The sequence below is a fragment of the Anabrus simplex genome, chromosome 6 (assembly GCF_040414725.1).
Source record: "Anabrus simplex isolate iqAnaSimp1 chromosome 6, ASM4041472v1, whole genome shotgun sequence".
Lineage (NCBI taxonomy): Eukaryota > Metazoa > Arthropoda > Insecta > Orthoptera > Tettigoniidae > Anabrus > Anabrus simplex.
In genome coordinates, this window is record NC_090270.1 from 275,718,661 (window position 1) to 275,738,654 (window position 19,994).

At 38.0% G+C, this 19,994-nt stretch overlaps 1 protein-coding gene across 2 annotated transcripts in view; it reads left to right on the top strand.

Moving 5' to 3' along the window:
- lic (dual specificity mitogen-activated protein kinase kinase lic) overlaps positions 1 to 19,392 on the top strand; it is a 65,540-nt gene extending 46,148 nt beyond the window's left edge. For both annotated transcript variants that reach the window (XM_067150432.2, XM_067150429.2), the window contains exon 8: positions 14,334 to 19,392. In XM_067150432.2, the coding sequence (XP_067006533.1) occupies positions 14,334 to 14,463 (130 nt within the window). In that variant the 3' untranslated portion in view covers positions 14,464 to 19,392. The remainder of the gene's footprint in view (positions 1 to 14,333) is intronic.
- Positions 19,393 to 19,994: the final 602 nt, after the last annotated feature.

A 19,994-nucleotide genomic window follows, 5' to 3' on the forward strand; every position in this document is an offset into this window, starting at 1 on the left:
CCAGTCTCCTCTTACACATGGTATCTGTAATGGGTTCTAGCTCTTTGTACATGATTTTGTTGGGTATTATTCACCACTGTCCATCTTTCTGGTATTTTTTGTTGATGCAGGTTCTTCCAGTTCTCCTTTCAATTTTCTGAAGTTTGTCAGTCTTTGATTGTTTATTCAGGTGAAAAAGTGTTTCTGCTGCATATGTAGCTTCCAGTTTTATAACTGTGTTGTAGTGTTTTATTTTTGCATTTATTGATAGACATTTCTTTTTGTAGATATCCCATGTTAATTTTTCTGCTTTAGCTAATCTATTTGTTCTTGTTTGTATTGAGATTTTTTCATTTAGGTTATGTGTTATTACTTCTCCAAGATATTTAAATTGAGTTACTATTTTGATTTTATTACCATTTATGGTAACTTCTTTTAGTTGTGTTAGTTTCTGGGGCATAATTTCTATTTTTTCAAATTATATTTTAAGGCCGTGCCTTTGCTGGCGAGATGTAGTGTTTACAGTGCACTATGTCTTCTGGTATGGGCTATATCAAATTTGTTACTTTCATTGACCAGTCTCAGTCTCACCCTTGGCTTTGACAATATGAAAGTGACTGAGGTATGAGTGATGCTAATAATACCATTCCTTATGCAGCCAGTCCCTGTTATGGATGGTGTGAAAATATCACTCATAGGGCGGTTGGTGCATGTATTTCAGTGGGCTTGGCAGACTGATATGTAATAGCAACTGCTGGCTTGGTGAGGAATGCAACGGGAAACTACCTCACTCCTCATTTCCCTAGTACGCCTCTTCAGTGACGCCTAGGCTATTTATGACAGCTGTTGGCGGAGCTGCAGAGGATCAAACCAGCCTTCAGGCTGAATACCCAACATACATACATACATACATACATACATACATACATACATACATTTTGAGGCCAATTTTATTTGCAATGTTTTGAAGTTCTGATATCTGGGTTTTTGCTTCTTTTACATCCACTGCTAATAATGCTAAATCGTCAGCAAAACCCGGGCAATTTGTTTTGATTTTTCGGCCAATCTTTATTTTTGGGAGACATTTCTTAAACCATTCCCTCATTACCATTTCTAGAGCACATTTAAATAATAGTGGTGAGAGCCCATCTCCCTGCCGTATTCCAGTTTTAATTTCAAATGTCTCCGATGTTTCACCCCTAAACCTCACTTTTGATTTGGTGGTAGGGAGTCAATTTTATCATGTTTATTAATTTGGGGTGTAGTCCAAGGTGTCTTAAAATTTTAAACAGCAATTCTCTATGGAGTCATAAGCTTTCTTGAAATCTACAAATATCACCATCTTCTCCTGTTATAGTCCATTATCAACTTAAGACTCATGATCTGATCAGGACAGCTCCTCCAGGGTCTGAAACCTCCTTGATATTCTCCTAGTTCTTTCTCAAGTTGTAAACTTATCCTATTAAGAATGATTATTAAAAATATTTTGTATGTTATGTCTAGGAGCGAGATTCGCCTGTAGTTATTAAGGTCGGTTTTGTCTCCTTTTTCGTGCAGTGAGTGAATGAGGGCTGTTGTCCAGTGTTCTGGTAGTTCTCCTTTAATTCAGATAGACAAATTGTTGATGGAGGGCAGCTTTTGCTGATCTTCCTGCATATTTCCAGATTTCCACAAAGGTCTGATCTGCTCCTGGCGCTTTGGAGTTTTTTAATTTATTCAGTGCTTGGTAGACTTCCTTTATTGTGGTGGGGATTGATGTTCTCTGGTGGTGTTTTCATTGGGGTGTTGGTGTCCAAATGAAGGAGTTCTGTAGGTTCCTCACAATTTAAAAACTTGTTGAAATATTTAGCCAGAATTTCTGCATTGTCTTTATCGTTATGAGCCAGCTTACCGTTTTCATCCTTCATCAGTAGGGTCGGAGGTTATATTTTTGGAGCTCTTTTCTGAAGGTTTCGTAGTAATCCCTTGCTTTTTATTGAATTGTTCTTCAATTAACTGCAGTGTGTCCTTATGATGTTGTCTTTTTATTCTTCTTAAGACTTGGGTAGTTTCTTTTCTCTGTTTTAATAGATTTTGATAGGATATTTCTGTTTTTTGGGACGGATGTAATAGCCATGCCTGATGTCTTTTCTCCACTGTTCCACCATTGGTGGTTTTTACATGCTTTAATTGGAGCCAGGTCTTATGCAATTTGTTTAAGGTTGTGTACTACGTCTTCAAGTTTATTTGTGATTTTTATTTTTTCAGTTGCTTTCTGGTAATTTTCATTGTTGATTAGTTGGGTAGGATCTATTTTTCTTTTAGTTTTAGGGGCTTGCTTTTGTTGTCTCCTCTGGGGAGTGAGTTTAATTTGAATTTTAACTACGTAGTGATCTGAACCTGTGTCTATTCCTCGGAGGACTTTGGCGTTATAGACCTCTTTGTGGTAGTATTTGTCCATGCAGATGTGATCCAGTTGCCATTCTCCTTTAGTGTAGTCAGGGTGTTTCCATGTTTTGAGTTTTTGAGGTTTCCTCTTAAAACATGTAGACTTTGAGATTAAGTTATGATTTCTACACAGGTCAACTAGTCTCTCTCCATTTTTGATTGTTTTCTTGTGTGCTGGCCATTTTCCGATGATGTCACGATATTTTCTTTCTCTGCCTAGTTGAGCGTTGAAGTCGCCTATTAATAATTTTACATGGTGTTTGGGGATGTTATCTATGGTCTGGTCCAATAGGTCCCAAAATTCTTCTGTTTCCTCATGGTCTTTTGAGAAATTGTTTTTATCATTCGTGGGAGCATGGGCATTTATTATAGTATAGCCTTTAAGGTGAGTGTTGAGAGTCTTGGAGACTGTGATTTGAATTCTTGAACTGAGTTTATTATTTCAAGGCTAACCAAAAATCCTGTTCAAAATTGTGGGACATTCTTCATCACTCTCTTCCCGCGTATACCTTTACAAATTCTGTACCCTTGAGATTCTAAGGCATCCTGGTCAGTGTTTCTAATTTCCTGTAATCCCATGATAAGAATTTTGTGTTGGTCCATTATGTCGGTGATCACTTTTAGTTTACCGGTTTGCACAAGTGAGTTTACTGTATATTGCGTGTAGAGAAGTATGTTATCTGCTTTGGTTTGATTCTTGATTTTGTCTCGTTCGTGTATGTGGTACTGGAGTTTTTCCGTGCCTCCGACTTCACGGTATCTTGGTTCAGCCGGTGGAGTATTCGTTAAAAGACCTTCCCATGGTTGACTGTCAAGGTGTTACCTGTGTGGGACTAGGTCCCGAATTACAACTCTGGATGTGATCCAGTGAGGTGATAATGAGGCCGCTCCTCTGGAGTACAGGCACCTTTTGCAGCCACTCCTAACCTGGAGAACAGATGCTGCATAATGGAATCCAGTGGCTTTTCCTCCACTGTGGGGACCATCACCCCACCTAAAGGGGCCCATTCGCCCAAAGCCGTTGGCCCCCTTAGGGAGTCGGGTTATTTTCTGCCGCCCAACACTCGGCGTTGGCAGTTTTACAGCTGGGTGCCAGACCAGCAAACCCTCCTCCTTTCTCATTCTGGACTTGGGACCGGACAATGGCGGAGTTGAAATTCTCTATTAATTAGGATGATATTAAGAAAAAATGAATATGAAGTACCCAAATTATAGAATGTAGGATAAAAATGTGAAAGCAATAAATGATACGTACAGTCAATTTCCAGAGTTTCTTTTCTTGCCAACCTTTCATGGTTATCTTAAATAATTTGTCAGACAAGTATATTATTGTATCTCTTCTATCAGTCTTTCTGCCTTTCATCTGCTTTCCATGATAATCTTAACGAACACAGAAACAATTAAACAATATAATAGCTACTGTATTGGGGTAATTCACAAAAGCCACACACATGAAACAACTGTTTGCTAGATGCCGGGCAAAAAAAGTTATTGTGTTGCATTTGAAGGTCAGATTAGTTCAAAGGCCTAGGTGGTAAAGACTTGCAGTTCAATATGGAACGAGTTTGACCTTGCGCAGTGATGTGAAGAGCGTGGCTAGTAGGACATTCGCCCACTGCATGAAGAATCTCTATGTAACCTATTTCAATGACATCATTGTACTGTATTCGACTTTATTTACATCATGTACACAACTGAATCTTATGACATTTACCATACTGTGTCGTTTGGTCATTAGAACTTTATTATAAGTGCAACATAAGCTTCACGATCCTTCTCCATCAAGAACATTTCACTAGAAACGTTTTTTAACAGCTACTTCGAGCCTCATTTGTTTAATGTTTAATATATTACGTGCACAGCTTAAAAGCTTTTATCAAGTTAATATCATTGTGACCATTTCTCATTGTCAGTTTTTTTTTTTTGCTAGGGCTTTACGTTGCACCGACACAGATAGGTCTTATGGCGACGATGGGATAGGAAAGGCTTGGGAGTTGGAAGGGAACGGCCGTGGCCTTAATTAAGGTACAGCCCCAGCATTTGCCTAGTGTGAAAATGGGAAACCACGGAAAACCATTTTCAGGGCTGCCGATAGTGGGATTCGAACCTACTATCTCCCGGATGCAAGCTCACAGCCGCGCGCCTCTACGCGCACGGCCAACTCGCCCGGTCATTGTCAGTTTTAACTTTACAAGGTTACACTATAGTAACCAAAATCTGCTACTTTTAATTCTCACATGTTTTATCTAACATTATTTTACTTGTACATTGTTTTTGGTCTGTTTGATGTTTTTGTATAATTTGAGTTATTGGCTGATAATGACTTTGAACGAGGTCGCAACTAGTACCATTTTTTAAAGTAACTTGTAATGTAACTCACATTGCATAAAATGTATTGAAAAGGTGGAACTGTCAAAACTGGTTTAAATATTAATATATTCCACACATCAAAAGAAAGAAAAGTACAGTAGAAGTCCGCTATAACGAGTGCGGCATATAACGAGAACCCTGATATAATGACCGTTTTTTGTCTGTCCCTTCAAAATTCCTATATTATACTGTGTATTATCCTTTGGTTACAGCGAGAGCCCTATCACTAACGCGTCCTTTATTACGGGCGATTAAGCGTGTGCAATTTTTTCTGTTACCGATGCACCCAGCGATTATATTGCATGCAATCTATCATCTTCGGTATAGTTTCCTCGCTATGTCCACTAGCAAGCTATCTTGTCAACATTCAAAGGCGATCTCAGAATCTATTAGTAATACCAGTCAACTGCTGTTCCGTAAAGGAAATTAGAAATGAAAGAGAACATGTTTTCGAAACAATACATAAATAATATGGTCTATAGCAGTTGTTAACTCGTTAGAAGTAAAGGATAAGTAAACGATCACTTAATTTTAATACTCTACACAGAAATTAAGTAAGAATGCGATAAGTCCTACACCTCAGGATATGGCAGAGCGCATCACTGATATCTGAGGTTAAATTTCATTTTCTCGCGGCTGGTTAAATTTCGGTAAAGCTATTCCTATCTAAATTTATAGCGACAAGGTTATCATTTGTCTACTGGCGCTTGATATATGCTTTTGTGGTACATACGAGGCTACGTTATGTTAGGTGACGCTGTTTGAATAAGAAACCTGAAGCTTTTGCCACAAAATGCGAGTTTGGTATAGTTTTCTCGCTATGCGCACCTGCAAGCTCACTCGTTGACATTCGAAGGTGACGTTGGAGTCGATTAGTAATACCCGTCAATTGCTTTTCCTTAAATAAATTAGAAATGAAAGAAGAGAACATGTTTTCGCAACAAATACGTAAATAACATGATCGATAGCCATTCCTGACTCTTGGAAATAACATGACATACGTAAATAACATGATCGATAGCCATTCCTGACTCTTGGAAATAACATGCATACATCATTATAGACCGTTATGCCTTTCAGCGTTCAGTCTGCAAGCCTCTGTGAATTTACAAAATTTTGCCACAATCTTCTATTTGCAACTAGTGCTGTGGCTTCAGTTAGTTCTATATCTTATATTTTGAAATCGTTAGAAACTGAGTCTAACCATTGTCGTCTTGGTCTCCCTCTACTTCTCTTACCCTCCATGACAGAGTCCATTATTCACCTAGGTAACCTATCCTCCTCCATTCGCCTCACATGACCCCACCACCGAAGCCCGTTTATGCAGACGCCTTCATCCATAGAGTTCATTCCTAACTTAGCCTTTATCTCCTTATTCCGAGTACCTCCTGCCATTGTTCCGACCTGTTTGTACCAGCAATCATTCTCGCTACTTTCATGTCTGTTACTTCTAACTTATGAGTAAGATATCCTGAGTCCACCCAGCTTTTGCTCCTCTAAAGCAAAGTTGGTGTGAAAACAGACCGATATAAAGATAGTTTCGTCCAGGAGCTGACTTCCTTCTTACGGAATACTGTTGATCGCAACTGCAATCTCACTGCATTAGCTTTACCGCACCTTGATTCAATCTCACTTACTATATTACCACCATGGAAGAATTCACATCCTAAATACTTGAAATTATCTACCTGTTCCAGCTTTGTGTCACCAACCACACTGGTTTTCATTCAACTTCCTCTCAACCACTGATTGCACCCTCCCTTCCAAGATGCCAGTGAATACTTTACCTGGTATACTAATCAATGAGATACCTCTATAGTTGTTTTACTGCTTTTGTCCAATCTGAAGGTACCTTACCAACACTTCATGCTAATCTTATTATTCTATGAAGCCAATTCATCCCTGCCTTCCCACTATACCTCACCTTTTCATGTCTAATTTCATCTATTCCTGCTGTTCTATGACAGTGGAGTTTATTTACCATCCTTTCCACTTCCTCAAGCATAATTTCACAAACATCATTTTCCTCCTCCCCATGAGCTTTGTTGTTTGTGACACCACGATGAAGATTTCCTTGTGGGATCAAAAGAGACAGAAAATCATCAGTTTTACAGTGGGGTTGACAGAGATACTAGAGCACAGGCAGGTGTACTTGCTCATGGTACACAAAAGATTAAGTTCAACAATTGATAGCTACACTTTTTGGAATGAAAGGATTATCCAATTAAGACTAAAACTATCCAAAGGTTATCTTAGAGTTACTGGGGTATACGCTCCAGTGGAGGGCAATTCAAAAGAAAGTGATGGGTTCGATAATGATCTGCATAAGATAGTCAATAAAATGAATAAACAAGATAAGCTACTATTACTGGGAGACTTCAATGCTAGAGTTGGTAATGAGAAAATTCAGAATCACGTCGGAATCCATGGAGAAACAACCCGTAATAATAATGGAACAAAATTAATAGATTTCACTGTCTTCTATCAGTTATAGATCATGAATACAATGTTCTCACACAAGGACAGCCACAAGTACATGTGGTCTGCACGAAACCAGAAATCGGTCATAGATTATATAATTTGTAATGGTAAAGTGGCAAATTTAGTCTTGGATACAAGAGTTGGAAACTGATCACTATCTATTAGTAGCACCTATTCGTCTGAGGCCTAGATGGTATAAAAGAAACAAATAACACAAGAAATTAAAATTTCTCACAAGGTTAACCTATTAAGAGACCCCAGTATAAAATGGCTGTACCAGAACAGACTTAACCCACCATCAGTATCGTCCGCACTTACGTGAGAGGTAGCGTGTATAGGGGTTCCCTAACATCGGCTTGGTATATGATTTTAGTTCTTATACAGGCTCTTCTCTGCATTTTTAATAAATTATACTAGTATTTGGTTATTTAGTATACAGTATATACTTACTTATTTGTATATATCCACAATTGTTTATTACCTAAATATTTGTTACTACAGTTTTGACTCGTACACTGTTTTCGTTCTTTTAAAAGGTAATTTTAAGTTTGCTTTATCAGACTGGTTTTATGTTAACCATTTATATAAATTTACATAACTATTACTAAATATTATGAAAAGTAACAAAAATCCTTGGCATTACAAATACATATTCGAGTACAAAACAAATTTTATCATGATTTGTAAATCTCATTATTTTGTATCGTTGTCCTGTTCACTCATTTCTTTCAACTTCTTGCAAAAAACATTCACTGCATACTACTTTTGTTAGTCCAGTGTGCTCTTTGCATATTGAGCATCTGCACTCATCACAGCGAGCTCACTTAAATCGGTTTTCTCGAACTGGGAGTAGGCACATCTTGGTTTCCGTCTGGGAATGTCTGAAAATATATACGGTAAACACCAGAGCTTTTTTTGGTAATGATTATAAAAAAGTTTTACAAAGTGTTCAATTAGATACTTGTAAAAATGGAGAAGTGAGAACTGTTAGCAATAATTACGTGGGGCTGCTGGTGTCGCATTTCTGACGGGAAGTTCTTGTCCAAAGATATTTTTGATGGAATTTTTGAGACCAATTGATAGAACATCGACTGAAGCACGTCTCAACAGATGTGGCTTTACGATTTCTAGGGCAAGATTTGTGATGTATTTTCTTCGTGAAATCGAATCTCCTGTATTAGAGAAATAAATAATCCAGGTATTGACTGTAGCCAAATCCAAAAGTCCACAGAAGACTGCTAAAGGCCATCTGTTGTTTACCCTCTTCACTCTGAAGTCTTTTTTCTTCCTGTCAACAATATCAACTCCTCCTTTCGTAAAGTTGTAAAATGTAATGACCTCTGGCTTGTTGACATCTCCGGATGCTGGGTCGATGGTGTCATCATTATGTAAAGTGGACAGCATAAGAACATTTTTCTTTTTCTTGGGAACGTATGAAACTAATAGCGTGCTATTAGGTTCTTTGCCGAATGCAAACATGCTACTTCCAACGGGTCTGTTCTTGACATTCAAAAAGTCTGATGGCAATTGAGGTTTTTTTTTTTTTTACTGTGCCAACTATTGTCTTTCTTTGGTGAGTAAAAAGGTCATTGGCAGGTGGAACAGATGTATATTAATTGTCCATAGTGATGTTCCTTCCTGACTTGTCAATTGATAGAACTGGCCTCTTCACAACAGTGGATGCAGAATTGTCTGTAGCGTAAGCACTTCTAGCTGGTTGTTTACCGGGATAAATTTCCATATTTACAGCAAAAAAGCTCCTGGCATCCACCAAGACATAGATTTTAATTTCATATTTATCTGGTTTGTTACTAATATACTGATGGAATTTACATCTTCCTCGCAAACCTTCAAGCATTTCATCAATAATTACGTATTCCCAGGTGTATAGCTTGAAATACAACTACTGACGAAACTATCAAAAATTTGTCTAATGGGGACCAGGTTGTCCAATATCGTACGAACGAGCATTTTGAGTACGTTTGTCATCAAACCGAACAGCTCTGTACAACTGGTCGAAATCTTTTTTTCACTCATGACTCCTCTGAAAAATGGAAAATTCTAAATTCCCATGGAGGGAATTAGATATTTTTCACCAATAGAGCATGTCAAAAATGTCAAAAACATATCAGATGTAAGGCTTTTCAGGCGTTTGCTCTATTAACCAACATGTTGTGAAAAATATCTAATTCCCTCCATGGGAATTTAGAATTTTCCATTCGGAATTGCTAGGCGGGCAATAATTCCATCGTGGAGATTTATCTCCCGTATGCAGTTATCAGACTGTGCCTCTTATGAGGGCTTCCGATAAATTCACCTGCATACACCCCAGCGTCAGTGGGTAGGGTCTGACACATCCCACTGTGATGAGTCTAGTGCGAGACCTAAGACGAAATGCTGGTTAATAGAGCAAACGCCTGAAAAGCCTTACATCTGATATGTTTTTGACATTTTTCCTCTGAAGAACTTGGGAGCTGTACCATTAGTTTCCCACATTTCTGATGTGTTTAGATGATTGCCTTTCTTCACACCCAACATATATAAAACACCAAACAGGGCTAATAGTTCATCAACGTTGGTTTGTGGACAGTCCTTTTCACCATTTTTATAAGAATTCGCCATTTTAGAAAGCTGGATATTTGTGAATGAAACAATGTCATTGATCGATTCATTAGAAAAAACTTTCCAACAATCTACAACTGTTTTACAATTTTTTGCATTACTTTTGACACCTGGTAATTTACTAACTATATTTTGGCTTATAGTTTTTCCTTTCTTATTTGTTTGTTTGTGTACGTACCATTTCGTATATTTATCCTTTCCAATGTACTGAAGTCCAGAGGGCTGCGTTATGGCTGTAGCGGATGGACGTTTCAAGTTTTTCCGTTGTTTGAGGGCTGCACTGTGGTTCTTTCGGGTGCAAAAATCCCAGGTGACTGGGTTGAAGATGTGGAAGGTATGGGATGAAGAATTTTGGTGTCAGTTCTGTATCAATATCACTTTCCGAATCATTGGATTGCTCTGTATCAGTTTGATGCGAGTAATGTCAGTAGGAGCATCACTTAGACAGTCAGAAGCAAAGCCTTGTTCGTCACCATCAGTAAATACGTCCTCCTCTTCTTCAATCCAGCTCAAAATAAGAGATTCATTAGGCCTATTAGCCATTATAATTTCACTGTGATACTATTCACTAAAATGTTACACCAGCACGGAATGCGCAAAAACTGTGATGCCAAAGGTATCGAGGCTAGAATGCGCCTAACACTGCCTGTGGCACGATCAGTATCGTAGCGAGGAGCGGACTAACACTCCAGACAGGACGCATTTCCCTCACGTGACACGTGTGCGTGAATCATCGCGTAACGAAGGAAAACATGCGACTCATATACTCATTTGAGAATACCTGGAGTTTGAAAAGTTTGAGTCCTAAACCAAAAAGCTCTTCTTAATTAGGAATGTTTTCGTTAGGGGCTACCTAACGATACCAATGGCGAGTTAATAATCTTACACAGATGACACGAGTTAGTGACAACATGGAAATGGAATGGTCTAATTTTTGTTTAATTTTAAAGCAGTCTGCTTTTGAGAGTTCGGAGTTAAGAAAAAATGGCAGGGAAAAAAGGGTTTAAGAATCTGGGATGAAGAAATTGAAAAAGTTATTTCAGACAAAAGAAATGCTTATAAAAAATGTTTGTCAACTAGTAAATTAGAAGATAAAATAGAGTATCACCGCAAGAGAGCAATGGCAAAAAAGGAATTGTGGAAAAAGCACAGAAAGAGTTGGGAAAACTTTATTTCATACCTGGAGATTGATATAACAAGACCACAACCACAGACCTATAAAATACTCAAACTGATTAATGATGTAAAAGAAGACATACACATCAATACAATACCTCTAACAGAGTGTCTCATTTATTTTTGGTACCTTTGGAGAGGTTCAAATATTGAGCCATTTCTTCTGCCAACATCTCTTAACAAGTCTTTGGGAACCATTACACTCAAAGAACTGGAGCTAGTACTCAGAAAACTTAGAAATGGAAAAGCATCTGGAGAAGAATCAATAAATGCAGAACTATTCAAGTACTCCAGTGATATCTTCAAGCAAAGATTTCTCAAATTAATCAATTTAATTTGGAATGTCAACAGACCACCAGAGAATTGGCAAAAAGCTATAGTTATTCCTTTTCATAAGAAGGGCAGTGTGAAAGATTGTGGAAATTACAGAAGGAAAGTACTCAACTCAGGTTACAAAATTTACTCTAACATTGTCAAAGAAAAATTATTTGGGTATTATGTAAATGTGATTGGAAATTAACAACATGGATTTCGAAAGAGACGCTCATGTGCTGATGCTTACTTTACCTTGAAAATCTTAGTAGAAAAACGCAGGGAATTTAACTTGGAAACTCGCATAGCATTTGTTGATTTTAAGAAAGCCTTTGACCTAGTTAACAGGAACAGACTTCTTAATATCTTAGCAGAAGATAATGTCCCACAACAGTTAATAGATAACATATACAGCATGAACAGTGACAACCTTATTGCAGTAAAGCAGACTGAATGGGAACCGATCAGCAGAGTTGTGAGACAAGGTTGTGGACTTTCTCCTTTGTTGTTTATGACCAACATAACGCAGGAATGGAGGCATGAAAGGCAGTCATTAGATATCTCACAAATCTAGATGCCATACTTTTTGCTGATGTTGCATTGGTAGCATCATCAGATGATGATCTTCAGTGGTCAGCATTTAATCTCCAGAAAGTCTCTTCAAAATTTGATATGATAATTTCACCACAAAAGTGCAAAATAATGGCCTTTAAGGGGAAGGACCATGTCCCCATTAAAATCTGTTTACATAATAAAATTTTGGAAAGAGTCAACGAATTCAATTATCTGGGAAACAATTTATCTTACCAAGGGGAAATTGAAATCTCTACAAAAATAACCAAATTTACCAAAACAACAGGAATCATAAATCACATCATGAAGCCATCTCTTGTTCAAAAATACACTCGCTTGTGTCTTTATAACACTTTAGCCAGACCAACCCTTTGCTACGGCACTGAGACATGGACAGTAGGAACTCAAGACATTTCCAGAATTACAGCACGTGAAAGGATGTTCATGTGCAGAACAGCAGGCTTTACAAAATGGAATTGTATAAGAGATCAAGATGCGCTTAAGGGACTGAATGTGAAACCAGTAATCAATTACATCCATGATTACCAAGAAAACTGGAATTGTCACGTTCAAAGGATGGAATCTGGAAGACTACCAAGGGAGATCCTGCGCTATCAACCAAGAGGACAGAGATCTATAGGACGTCCAATGAAGCGATGGAAAGAAAATGCAAGACCATAATGGGCCACATGGCCCAATACTTGGAAGGATGATGATGATGATGATGATGATGACGACGACGACAATCTCTCCTGCCCAAATGCCAACCTCACCTTCCGAGGATGAACAAACCTGTTCCCATAGTCGAGGCTCTGTCGACTGAGTCACGGTGGTATAACCGTTACATCAATAACGGAGGAAATACTGTATTTTCAGCTAGTCCATTAGCTGAGAGGTGACAGCCCCACCAATGGTCTTACTTCCTTCAGGCTAGCAACCCGTTGGAAGGACATTTGATTGTTTTCAAGGCTTGCAAAAAAAAAAAAAAACCGCAAGACTGCAATGAGACACATGGCCCAATACTTGGAAGGAAGATGATGATAAAAAAGGGTGTTTTTAATGGTACGGCGGGGGTCGGAAGAGAGTATTTATTAAACTCCCGTCTATCCAATTTAACCTTCCACCACATTAGGGCAGATCACATGCCAGGCGCATGGGTAAATTACTGAGCATTATTTATCACGGATAACAAACAAATGTTTAAAGTATGATTACAAACATAAATGTTTTCATATCTACACTTTTCTGTTGTAGAATTTTACGCCACTATGTCTTTTTTTATCATTGCAAAACTGCCGAAGCAGTATTTCTTCTGTCGAAGTGCGCCTTTTATTGGGTGGGCCTTGTGATGTTGAAGGAACTGCATTGTCGGCCATCTGAACAAAATATAAATAATAACATAAGCATCATGACGCAGTGAAAAATTTTTGCTACAAATTCTTTCATGGTACCCATAAATATGATGCAAGAATGAATGAAAATTACAAGTTCAGTCCATTCACTGAAATTATTGCAGCAGTGGAATTTATTACAGAAGCAGAATCACTCGTAATTCTCTTCAAGTAATAATAAAATGGAATATTCATTGTCTTACCTTGCATTTAAGTTCTCTTGCTGCTCCAACATCCTGAAAAGAATGACGACGTATGAGGAAATACACAGGAAACAGAATAAATCTGCGCAAATGTGGGTGTGGTGAACGGGCTATACCACTCACCACTTGGGAAGGCCCTTGGCTGCGCAGAGAGAGAAGAGACGATTGTCTATTTGCATGCTATAGGATGATCACATGATTTACCGAGGCGTGCACACCAGGCTGAGGGTCTTCCGAAATGGCAACTGCTATAGTAGATTGAACTTGCATGATGTGCGGGATAACAAGGAGAGTCTGTCTTATCATGCGGGAAACCTGTGATTCACATTTTCCAACACTCGTCCCATGACGCGCCAGGTGCATGCTCTGCACATGCTTGTAAACTTGAGTCACGTGCCCAGTGTGTGATCTGCACTAAACTTGTTAAGAAAAGTTTTATTGTTATCATAGAAAGCTCCTTGACTAATAGGTTGGGCAAATGTACATTGGCTGGACTACTAAAATAAAGAATAATTGGTTCTTTGTCAAAATGCTTATCCCTCTCATTCCCAAAGGATTCCAAGTTGAGACATCAGTGTGTACTAGTGTTAGAGATGCTCATGGCTAATTAATACCTTTTCTTTCCTTTTTCCCACCTATTTCCCTGGTGTATCAACGTGTGTTTTTGTCTGAATAGCAATTCTTTTGTCCATGAATGAAGGTTGAACTGAAAATTTGGTGGTTAATGGTACTTTTGTCGTTGTGGGTTTTTTACTTTTATATTGTGGTTGTTTTATAGTTGTGCTCACATTTGTTTCAGCTTGCAGAAAGTCTACACTGCTCGTCCCAACTATAACCAGCTACTCAACCACCCCTTTTGCAAGATACATGAAGAAAAGAACACAGATGTGTCTCAGTTTGTCAGTGAAATTCTAGACTTGCCAGATTAATGACGATTATTCTTGTTACTCAACATCACATTAATAGTGAGAAGTTGTAAATAGAAATACTTTTACAGTGAGATAATTCATCAGATCCAAACGTGTTCATACATATTGAAGTCGGCCATCATTTCTTGTGGAAGGTATAGATTTACCTTTCTCTTTTCTACTCTCCCATAGTTGCCTAGCTGTAGATAAGGTGCAGCGTGCTTTGTTTGTTATGACAGTGTTAATTCAACTGCTATTTCTGTCTACAGTCCAGTACTTTTTACTGAACCTAAAAGGATGGGCAAGTCTTAAGAATGTGAAAGATGTGTTTGGTTTTGATAGTCTGTTAATGTTCACAGTGATGTTATTACTGTCCACTCAGGACTGAGTGAGAATACTAGCATCACAACTCTCTTTTGAGAGAAATATGATCTTACTCCCATTTTTCTTTTCTAGATGTATTCTTGAACTTAGAAAATCTGTTTTGTAAATGCAGTAACAAAATTCATTTCCCTACATTGCATAAAAGACGTGCAACTCTTTTCTTATGATGATCCTTAAAAAATTAGTCTAGAAATGAGGAACCACTGTCAGACATAATATGAAAGTTGGGTGACAGAGATAATTTATTGTTTTCATTCATACTGGTATCAGCTTTATGTTCTCAGCAATATGATACAGAAGGCTGGAGGTGAAATCCCTTTTTTACTCTAGAATGTTACTCATCTGGAGACTAACTACCTGCTGTGAACTTGTGTATCTGGAAAGTTTCATATGAAGTACAACAAACAGCTACTCTGTTATTGAGTGGTTGAGCATCACTTCCATTTGTCAGTGTTACTAATACTGTTACAAGTTACTTCTACCTCAAGTAGCTCCTCTTTTATTGGACCTTGCCTCTCTTACATGTATACTTTCTGTGATTTTACTCTCATATATTGGCATTGCAAGTTTACGAATATTTTGAAATCTAAACATTTCTAATCTAAACTGAACTTCATGAGTCTGATTTGAGCTCTTCAGTGCCTCAGTTTTCCTCCTAATTGATGAGAAATATAAAGCCTCTTACATCGTGAATGGTTGGATATATTTTTAAAAATCTCAAATGTCATCAGATTTTGTCTTTATAATTAATTACAGAATTTATTTTCTCTCTTTAGGTTTTATTGCTTAATGAATGGTCCATATGCTAGGGATATTTAACCAGATGCTATATTTTATATTGATGGTTTGTGCAGGATTGAATATTGTATGATATATTGCAAATACTGAAATATGCATAACCTTTGTTTAAGTGAAGGTGTAGTTTGTTACTTAGAAAATGCTGAATGACTAGCACAGAACTGAAGAAGTAATTGTGAGTTTGAGAGGGAAACTACCTCTACTGTAGTTTTTCACGCTTGAGAAACATTATGAGAAATGACATAACAGCTCATGGTATTGTTACAGATAACCACTTTTATTTATTTTAAGTGATGCAGTTATTGCTAACTGCTTACAGTATCATTGATTTGTGGTAGATTTCCATGATAGATAACTGTTAAACCAAAGATATACAAGTATTCTTGAAGGGAAGAGTCTCTTGATGCAGTAGACACTTTAATAACAGTTAACTTTTAATCAGCCAATTAATACTACTGTACTTATTACATATTTATATTATACGTACATGTTTCCCCCTATTTTAAGGGCTTCCTCAGTGTATTAGATTCTTTGGATCAACGTTACAAGTAATTCAATGCTAGCACAACATAACAGTTTTCGATTTCAAGTTCAATCAATACTGATCTGCATTTAGGGCAGTCGCCCAGGTGGCAGATTCCCTATCTGTTGCTTTCCTAGCCTTTTCCGAAATGATTTCAAAGAAATTGGAAATTTATTGAATATCTCCCTTGGTAAGTTATTCCATCCCTAACTCCCCTTCCTATAAATGAATATTTGCCCCAGTTTGTCCTCTTGAATTCCAACTTTATCTTCATATCGTGATCTTTCCTACTTTTATAAACGCCTTTCAAACTTATTCGTCTACTAATGTCATTCCACGCCATCTCTCCGCTGACAGCTCGGAACATACCACTTAGTCGAGCAGCTCTTCTTCTTTCTCTCAATTCTTCCCAACCCAAACATTGCAACATTTTTGTAACGCTACTCTTTTGTCGGAAATCACTCAGAACAAATCGAGCTGCTTTTCTTTGGATTTTTTCCAGTTCTTGAATCAGGTAATCCTGGTGAGGGTCCCATACACTGGAACCATACTCTAGTTGGGGTCTTACCAGAGACTTACATGCCCTCTCCTTTACATCCTTACTACAACCCCTAAAACCCCATAGACAGAGGTTAGGTCATCAGTCGTCACTGATCTGCATTTAGGGCTGTTTCCCAGGTGGCAGATTCCTATCAGGTGTTTACCTAATCTTTTCTTAAATGATTTCAGAAAAGTTGGAGATTTATCAGGCATTTACCTTGATAAATCATTCCAATCCCCTTCCTATAAATGAATGAACACTTGCCCTAATTTTTCCTCTTGAATTCCAACTTAATCTTCATAGTAGCATCTCTCTTACCTTTAAAAGCTCCACTCAAGCTTATTTGTGTACTAATGTCGTTCCAGCCATCTCTCCACTGATAGTTCGGAACACACTGCTTAATCGACCAGCTCGTCTCCTTACTCCCAGGTCATCCCATCACAATGTTTGCAACATTTTCATAACTATTCTTTTGTCGGAAATGACCCGGAACAAATAGTGTTGCTTTCCTTTGGATCTTTTCCAGTTCTCATATCAAGTTATCCTGGTGAGGGTCCCATACACTGGAAACATTCTCTAATTTGGGTCTTATCAGAGACTTTATATGACTTTTCCTTTACATCCTTAATACAACCCCTAAACACTCTCATATTACATGAAGAGACTGTAACCTGTACAAGGGGGAGGTTGCTACATGGTGGTGGTGGTGGTGATGATTATTATTATTTTAATCCATTAAACACTGGCATATTTTTAATGTGTTAACTGCTATATGCTGAGTATTTTAGCCATATTTTGAGGCTTTATTTGAGCTCAGTGAATTGTTCTTTTTATATCCAAACTCATTTGGTTCTTTTATTTTCAAGCCTTTTTTTAAAATCATGTATGTAATTCTCTCTTTTCATATTCACATTTAACATTGTTATTGTAGTATTAATATGTTAAGAGAAAAAATGTGACTGGTGAAATATGAAGGTAATGCTTTTTCTACAGTCCCATTCAAGAGAATTTTGACTTTGTGTGATAAAGTTTGAAATATTTAGGTAAACAAAGTTGTGGTGATTGTTGTTTTAAGAGGAAGTACAACTAGGTAACCGTCCAGGTAAACAAAGAGACATACTGCGGCTTGCGCAGTATTGTGTCTTTCCCAGATTGTTTTCCAGTCTCTCGTAATGACTTTTGTGAGCATACTTTGCACACTCCCTGTACGTGTTGCCGTATGTTCTGTGTATCAGGGTATCTATTGCTCAGGTTATCAAGATACCTTATGCAGCGCATAGAACACATGCTTGCTGCTCTTCAAAATAAACATTCATATTCTATGTTGCAAAGGTCAATGGTCCCATCTAGCAGTACTATAAGAAACTGTAATGCTGTTGTCCATGTTTACCAAAAGAGACATGGATGTATTTCCAGCATATGATGCTTTATTAGTTAAGAAAACCAAGGGAGCCAGAGCAATGCTCAGGCACAGCATTCACTGTGTTAAGAGGAAGTACAGTCACAACATGAACTTTTACTGCTGCCAGTTAATCTGTTCTGCTTGCCCACGTTAGTGTATAACTCCACATTTGTTGTTAAATACTGAGTGTCTTACTAAGTGGGACATTAGAGAGTTCGCTTAAATCGATAAAGTGACTCCCAAGTGTGAAAGCTTTACAATCGGAGAGTATGTGTTAAGCAGTTACATCTCTTTTGTGATATCTAAAATGAAAAGGATTCACAGCAATATTACATAGTTGTACTTTTACTCTGGAATGTCCACTGACCAGGTCAAAATTGTCCATTTCAGATTTCTTCTTTTCATATGAAGTAGTTCATTTGCCCTACTTTCATTTAGCTTTTGTGTACTTTCATCCTTCTGTTGATTTCCATTGCTTTGTATGACTCAATCATCCAGTCTTTGATCTTTGACTTGATTGGTCTTTAAACCAAACCCCATGGCACTACAGCCCTTGAAGAGTCTTGGCCTACCAAGCGACCGCTGCTCAGCCCGAAGACCTGCAGATTACGAGGTGTTGTGTGGTCAGCACGACGAATCCTCTCGGCCGTTATTCTTGACTTTCTAGACTGGGGCCGCTATCTCACCGTCACAGAACTCCCCAGTTCTAATCACGTAGGCTGAGTGGACCTCGAACCAGCCCTCAGATCCAGGTAAAAATCCCTGACCTGGCCAGGAATTGAACCCGGGGCCTCCCAGTAAGAGGCAGACACGCTACCCCTACACCACAGGGCCGGCTTAATTGGTCTTTAGGAAAGTTCAAACTGGCTCAGGTCCTGTGAGTAAACTGTGAGAGTCCTCCTCCACCAACCTGTCATCCTTTTCATTGCCCGCAGTTCATTCATTATATACAGGGTGGGGTATGGACTGTTTCGAGTACAAAAGGTCCTAAAAACATTAGCCTAATGTGCACATTGGTACGCATAAAATCCACCTTACAAAAATGACTCATTGATGTATTTATTGATACACAAACCTATGTGCACACTTTTATATGATGATTGAACTGTATCAATATATAATGTTCTGTTAACATTGAATTATTTATAATGTTCATTCAACATAACTTATAACATTGTGTACTAGCCGTAAGCTAAATAAATAATAAATGTTATCCAAAGAAACAAAGACACTGAGACTTAAAACAGGACAGAGTATGTATGCATAATATTATGTAATAAATAATATTGATTAGCTGATTAATTTTTAACTTGATTTATTACAAGTATTGGAAAGGAACAAAGAAGTGGCCCTCCTATTTATTCAAGTTTAATTAGTTCATATGACTTTCTTTTTACTGTGGACTCATTTAATGTAGTCAGTCTACTCAGTGATGAATGTCAATTGCATCTTTGTTAGGTTAGTCATTCTCATTAGGTTTTTCCTTCTGAATCTTCATTGACGTTGATGGATCAATTGACTGTGCATAAATTCAGGCCAAATGGCAAAACCAGATCAGTTTTGAAGTACACAAGAACCTTGTTTATCTGGCCCTCATTAATCCGGATCTCCAGTTTATCCGGATCAGAAGTTATAAAAATTTATTTTTACTTGTACAATATTTCCTTTACGGCGTCGACTCTTCTTGAATGTCTTTTCCGCCAAGGATAGTTAAAGACAGGAATTGAAAGCAATTTGGCCATGGTCTCTCAAAGGTACCGTCCCGGCTTTCCCATGGAATTGGGAATGGGAAACCATTCCCAGGACGGTCGAGGTGAGATTCGAACCTACGCTCTTCTGAATGCAACGCACCATTAATTCACTGATGGTGAATTTGAAAATGAAACCAGTGCTCCGTCAGAAGG